The sequence below is a fragment of the Scomber japonicus genome, chromosome 20 (assembly GCF_027409825.1).
Source record: "Scomber japonicus isolate fScoJap1 chromosome 20, fScoJap1.pri, whole genome shotgun sequence".
Taxonomy (NCBI): Eukaryota; Metazoa; Chordata; class Actinopteri; order Scombriformes; family Scombridae; genus Scomber; species Scomber japonicus.
In genome coordinates, this window is record NC_070597.1 from 674630 (window position 1) to 681460 (window position 6831).

Sequence of the window (6831 nt, forward strand, 5' to 3'; positions counted from 1 at the left end):
ATGAAGACAAATCAAAACTGCAGCTCCTCTTCTACCTGAGCAGGTGAGTCCAACAGCTTTACCAGGTGAGCAGGTTCTTCTAGCTGAGTCTGATCTTCTACAGTCCAGGAGAGCAGACTCATTGCCTCCACACTGGAACTCTTTGGTCGACATTGGAGCCTCCACTTCTCCATAGAGTGACCCCTGGAGGACTGAAGGAGACCCACAGCCAAGCTCCCTACAGACCACATCTGCATCCTGCTGGTCAAAGTCAGCTTCACACATTGAGGACCACGACTGCTCAGACTTCACCTCCAGTCTGCCTGAACACAGACTAGTCCCATTCACCAGCCTGACAGAGTCTGGAGAGAGAGAGGACCATCATTAGTTTTGGGAATATTTAACTGCAACATTCATACCAATAAAGCTTTTTCTGAATTTGAATGAAAAGTGGTGGAAGGAACACTTTGAGGAACTCCTAAACCTGACCAACATGTCCTCTATGGAGGAGGCAGAGCTGGATGATCCACGGGAATCTTCACCCATATCCTTGGCAGAGGTCTCTGAGGTAGTTAAACAGCTCCTCAGTGGTAAAGCGCCATAGAGGATGATATTCACCCTGAGATACTGAAGGCTCTGAACATTGTGAGTCTGTTATGGAGCTGTGTTCACATCCTCTGCAGTAAGTCAGACCTGGTCTCAGTGGGTGTTGGGCTCCATCAGGGCAAACAGTCTCTGATCCCTGATCCTGTTTGTGATCTTCATGGACAGAGTCTCTAGGTGCAGCCAGGGGGAGGAGAGAGTCCAGTTTGGGAACCTCAGAATCACCTCTCTGCTTTTTGTGGTTGATGTTGTTCTGTTGGACTCTACAGGTGAAGACTTCCAACAGGCTCTGGGACGGTTTGCAGTTGAATGTGAAGTGGTCGGGATGAGAGTCAGCACCTCCACATCTGAGGCCATGGTGCTCGGCTGGTGGAGGTGGACCGCCGCTCAGGGTTTTGGGGGGGGCGGGGGGGGGGGGGGGTGCTGCCCCGAGCAGAGGAATTTAAGTATCTGGGGGTCTTCTTCACATTGAGGGTCAGATGGAGCCTGAGATTGCAGCATCAGGTGGATGGGTGCAGCATCAGGTGGATGGGTGCTGCATCAGGTGGATGGGTACAGCAGCAGGTAGATGGGTGCAGCATCAGCAGTGATGACCGTCCTGGTGAAGAAAGAGCTGAGCCTGAAGGTGCAGCTCTCAGTTCAGCAGTCAGTCTACGTCCCAATCCTCACCTCTGCTCACCAGCTTTGGGTAGTGACCCAAACAATGAGATGCTGGATCCAAGCAGAGAGAGTCTGGGCTCAGCCTTAGAGATAGGGCTCCACCCATCCACCTGTCAATCTCACGCTCCATCTTACCCTCACTATGAACAATACCCCGAGATGCTTAAAATCCTTTGCTTGGGGCAGCAACCCCCCACCAAGCCTGAGGGATCAGTCCCATTGTTCCAACAGAGCACCATGGCCTCATATTTGGAGGTGCTGAATCTCAACCCGACTGCTTCACATTCAGCGGTAAACCATCGCAGAGCCTGTTTGAGGTCTTCACATGTAGAGTCCAACAGTACAACATCAAACATCAGGGGGAGGCTAGCAGTAGAGCTGCTGCTCCTTCACATGGAAAGGAGCCAGCTGAGGTGTTTCAAGCATCTGGTCAGGATTAAAGGTGCAGATTGTCTCAGTTTGAATGAATGAGCCTCCAAGAACAAGCTAACTTCTCTACCCTTTAGCATGCTGTCGTCCTGGATAAGTTTACAGTTCAGTCCAATGGAAACCACCAACTATCACTGTGACAGAGGAAGGAAAATATTACTGTCAGAGATGATGTCACTGATGAATTTACCTGAGCAGGTGATTTCCACGATGGAGAAAGAGGAATCTGATGATACACAGTCCCTCAGTGCAGATCCAGACAGAAGACAGTTAGAACTGATCCACCATACAGATTTGTATGAGTCTTCATCTCTGCTTCTTGTTGAAACTGCAGAACCACAGTCCAAATATCTACATATTACATCTGCATCCTTAAGGGTCCAGTAATAGTAATCTACCGGTCTCCACTCTCTCTGTTTCACCTCCAGTGTACCTGCACAGCGGCTGGCTCCTCCCACCAACCTGACAGGCTCTGAACAGAAACAAGAGAGTCATCAGTAAAAGAATAAAGTGAGTTTCATTAGAACAGAAACAAGAGAGTCATCAGTAAAAGAATAAAGTGAGTTTCATTAGAACAGAAACAAGAGAGTCATCAGTAAAAGAATAAAGTGAGTTTCATTAGAACAGAAATGAAGACAAATCAAAGCTGCAGCTCCTCTTCTACCTGAGCAGGTGAGTCCAACAGCTTTACCAGGTGAGCAGGTTCTTCTAGTTGAGTCTGATCGTCTACAGTCCAGGAGAGCAGACTCATTGCCTCCACACTGGAACTCTTTGGTCCACATTGGAGCCTCCACTTCTCCATAGAGCGCCCCCTGGAGGACTGAAGGAGCCCCACAGCCAAGCTCCCTACAGACCACCTCTGCATCCTGCTGGTCAAAGTCAGCTTCACACACTGAGGACCACGACTGCTCAGACTTCACCTCCAGTCTGCCTGAACACAGACTAGTCCCATTCACCAGCCTGACAGAGTCTGGAGAGAGAGAGGACTTTAGTTTTGGGAATATTTAACTGCAACATTCATACCAATAAAGCTTTTTCTGAATGTGAAAGTAACAACTGATGAAGAGAGAGAGCACATTCATACCCTGACTCAAGTCTTTATCTACAGAAAATAGTTCATGATATTTGTGTGATTTTAAAATGTCTTATTCAGGCACCATCTTGTGGTAGAATGTTTCTGTTTTCTACTGAATCTTTATTTTAGCAGGAAAACCTCATTAAGATTAAACTTGTCTTTTGCAGGAGTGTCCTGGCCGAGACAGGCAGCAACAGAAAGTTTCAGACAAACAACATAAAAACCAGTAATACAGACAGACCTCTGTAACATGAAGAATGACACTGTGGTGGACAGCAATGCATGATATCAGAAAATAAAGAAGATCAGAGCACCGTGGTAGCTGAATGGTTACAGCACCACATAACCACAACGTCCCTGATTCAACTCTGACTGGAGACCTTTGGTACATTTCATACCCCTCTCTCTCCCCCTTGTTTTCTGCCTACTTCTCCAACATCAGCTGGCAATTAAATCTGCACTCAGAGTCCCTGAATGTCTGATTAATGAATTCCTTCAAAGGCAGGCAGTGTGCCGGTTCCACAATGGAACAATAAGTAGAGTTCATGTCCAATACTTCCTGTAAACAATCCCATAATAATAATAATTACATTTTATAGATACTATAGACACAGAAATTAGCCGTGTGCAGCAGACAGTGATGACATAAAACTGTGATGACTGTACCAAATCTGGACTTTCACTTTCCAATGCTAACATTAGCATATTCTATGAGTTGTTAGTTTTGAGGGTATTTGGTCATAAACCCAAATAGATTGAGTGTCCACCACTGATGGAGGTGTGAGTAACGTCCTCCAGCTCCTCCTGGAGGATCAGAGGTGTTCCCAGACCACATGAGATACAGTCTCTGCTTTTACCTGGTTGGTGATCATCTTCAGCCTGGAGTCCTGGAGAGAAAATCACACAGTTAATATTTATATTGGTGCAGAGCTGTGAACTGAACAAACACTGTGAGGCTTTCCAGCAGCTCAGAGCTCATCTCAGTGAAAACACTCATTATTGAACTCACTCAGGAGTCATTTGACCAGTTTACCACTGACCTGCAAACTGGACCACAATATGACTTTTACATCAATATAACATGAAAGCAGAAACATGTTTTTGTAGATATTTCCTCACATTCCTGCAGATGTGTGAATGTAGACCACAGTATGAGGCATAATCCTCAAATTAAAAAAACCCAAACGTCTCTCCTTGTCTGATCAGTCTGAGACTTTAAAACCAGCCTCACTGCTTCTACTTTCAGCTTCTTCTTTGAAGATCATCAGATGAGATGAACACATGGACCCAAGCTCAACAGACTTATTCATATTTGGGTTGTTTGTTGTGTGTGTTCCTGCTCTCCTTCCAGCCCATTTCCCCTCCACACCTGTCCTGTATCAGTCCTCACTGTCCTTCCAGTCTATCCTTGTCTGCTCACCTGTTCCTCATCCACCTGCTAGTTCACTTAGTATTTAAGTCTTGGTTTGTCAAATTTGTCACTTATTGAGTTTTGTACCCAATCACGTTTAAATAAAATGTTTAATCAACTGTCCACATCTGATCTGTACAAGCTTTGCTCTTTATATTGACTTTTGCATCAATTTATTGTGTTTGAATGAAAACAGGAATATGTGTTTGGAAAAATTATGTGTACATTTTCCAAACAACCCGTGAAAGTAGAAATACCATAAAAGATATTTCAGTCTGGAACATGCTGTACTCACATGTTAAATTTCTACTTGTCTTTGTCAGTCTCTGGACCTCTGTCTTAAGAGCACTGATAGCCTTCACACACACCCACCCACCCACCCACCCACACACACACACCCACACACCACACACACACACACACACACACACACACACACACACACACACACACACACACACACACACACACACGTTACAGGCTGACAGACTGATGATCCAGTGATCTCTGTGAAGTGCCGCTTTGTGTAATAAAATAGTTAATTAACAGCTCTGAACTGTAGAGCTGATAAGCAGCCATTCTCACTGGTGAAATATACTTTAGACTAGTTGAGCTATAAAAGACCTTTTGTCTGTACTGCTGTGTTCAGCCTTTATATACTGATGATCTGTTGGTTGAGTGTGTTTGATAGACAAATTCAATCGGTCGCTCTTTTTTCAGTTTGTCTGAATTTGTTCAGTTTTCTTCTTCTAAATGTTCATAAGTCAGTTTTTCTGGAACAAGATGGTCCACAGGAAATATAATGTGTCTCCACTACAGCTTCCATGTGAACACATCAGTTATTAAACTGTGAAACTATCAGGACTGAACTGAACATATTTCACTACTTTTTACTGGTAAAGTTTTCCTTCAGTCAACTTTTGACTTAAATTCAGTATTTTTACAAAGAGGTTTTGAGTCTTTCACACATCCATCATTAAAGCAGAGTCCTACCTGAGCTGCACAGCAACAGCAACACCATCAGCAGGTGATCCATGACCAGGTAGACCGTCTGTCTATCCATAGATTTCATCCGCCAGGAAATGAACTGATGAGCTGCTTCTCAGAACTGAAGCCACTAACCACAGGTGAGCAAGATTTTACTGTGATAAGAAGGTTGAGTAACAGGAAGCAGCTCAAACATGTTTACTGGGTGAGAAAAAAAGAGGTGTGTCTCAACGGTCAGTCCTGTACGTGACAATAAACCTGTTTACCACTGAACATCTTCCAGCTCTCTGATAATAAGCATTTACTTTGGCTCTGATCCGACCCAGTCTCACATCAACATGTATCACAGCTACGTTGGTCCACAGCCCAAAACCCACTTAGATCAGGGGGAATTCCCAGTGACATCATGCTTTTCATAAGGGAACCCCGCCATATTTAACATATGGAAGATAATAGGGCTGTGGGCCAACGTGGCTATGATACATTTTGATGTGAGACTGGGTTGTCTGCTCCTTCAGGTTACAGGTGGGACATTAATTAGTTTTACTACGTTTCATCTTCCTGCACGTTTCTTTGTGTTGTAGGACACAAATAAGAAAAGAATGACTGCTGCTCTGCCATATCAGGCCAAAATCCATCACAAGTCATCAGGATGTGTGATGTAAGACCCGGACTATCTCTGTGTAGCAATTACTTTAATGTTATTGCTTGATTCTTCTGCCATAATGAGATAAAGAGAGAGAGAGGGCATTGAAAGGGTTGAAATCTAGAGAATTAATTAATATTTTGTGTTTATGATCAGGACTGATGTTGGTTCAGTGTTTGAACTTGTAGATGAAAACGGTCTCAAGGCTCATGTTGAGACTGTGAATGAAGCTATAAAGGGGATGCAGCCCGGTCTTCTGGTTGGCTGTGAAGGTGCTGAAAGGCCTCCCAATTTTAATGTGTATTGATAATCAACCTTAGCAACACTCAACACTTTCTCCAAGTCCATCATCAATTCCACTGTTCCTCCCCTCAGGTAAAGAGCCTGGGTGTCATCCTGGACAGCACATTATCTTTCGAAGCCCACATCAATAACGTTACTCGGTCTGCATACTTCCATCTACGTAACATCAATCATCTCTGTCCCTCACTTTCACCACCCTGCACCGCTATCCTGGTAAACACACTGATCAGGGCCAGGGTTGGGGGGGGGGGGGTAGAGTTAACCCTATCCTAACCCTACCCTCCCGTCTGGACTACTGTAACTCTCTCCTCTTTGGTCTTCCTCTGAAATCTCTTCATACACTCCAACTGGTCCAGAATGCAGTCGCTCGTATCATAACCAGAACTCCCTCTATTGAACACATCACTCCTGCCCTGCATCTACTCCTCACGTTCAAGATCCTTCACAACCTGGCACCATCATATCCTTCTGAACTTATTCACATCTACACACACCTTCTCCAACTCTCTGATCCTCCTCTTCCAACCAGCTCTCTGCTCCATCTGCCACCTTAGCCACCATGGGGTCAAGAGCCTTCAGCCGATCTGCCTATCGCCTCAGGAACTCTCTCCCACCAGACATTCACACTTCTGACTCTGTCTCCACCTTTAAATCCTGCCTGAAAATTATACCATTGGAACTTTTTATCATATGGCTTGTTAATGTTGCAGTATTGAAGCTAACTGTAAATGATAAGCG

At 44.8% G+C, this 6831-nt stretch overlaps 1 protein-coding gene across 1 annotated transcript in view; it reads right to left on the minus strand.

Moving 5' to 3' along the window:
• Nucleotides 1–5193, minus strand: part of LOC128381794 (scavenger receptor cysteine-rich type 1 protein M130-like) — a 31788-nt gene extending 26595 nt beyond the window's left edge. The window contains exons 1-4 of the mRNA XM_053341829.1: nucleotides 5151–5193; nucleotides 3604–3633; nucleotides 1862–2143; nucleotides 36–341 (exon numbers count right to left, since the gene is read on the minus strand). Coding sequence (XP_053197804.1) covers nucleotides 36–341; nucleotides 1862–2143; nucleotides 3604–3633; nucleotides 5151–5193 — 661 coding nt within the window. The remainder of the gene's footprint in view (nucleotides 1–35; nucleotides 342–1861; nucleotides 2144–3603; nucleotides 3634–5150) is intronic.
• Nucleotides 5194–6831: the final 1638 nt, after the last annotated feature.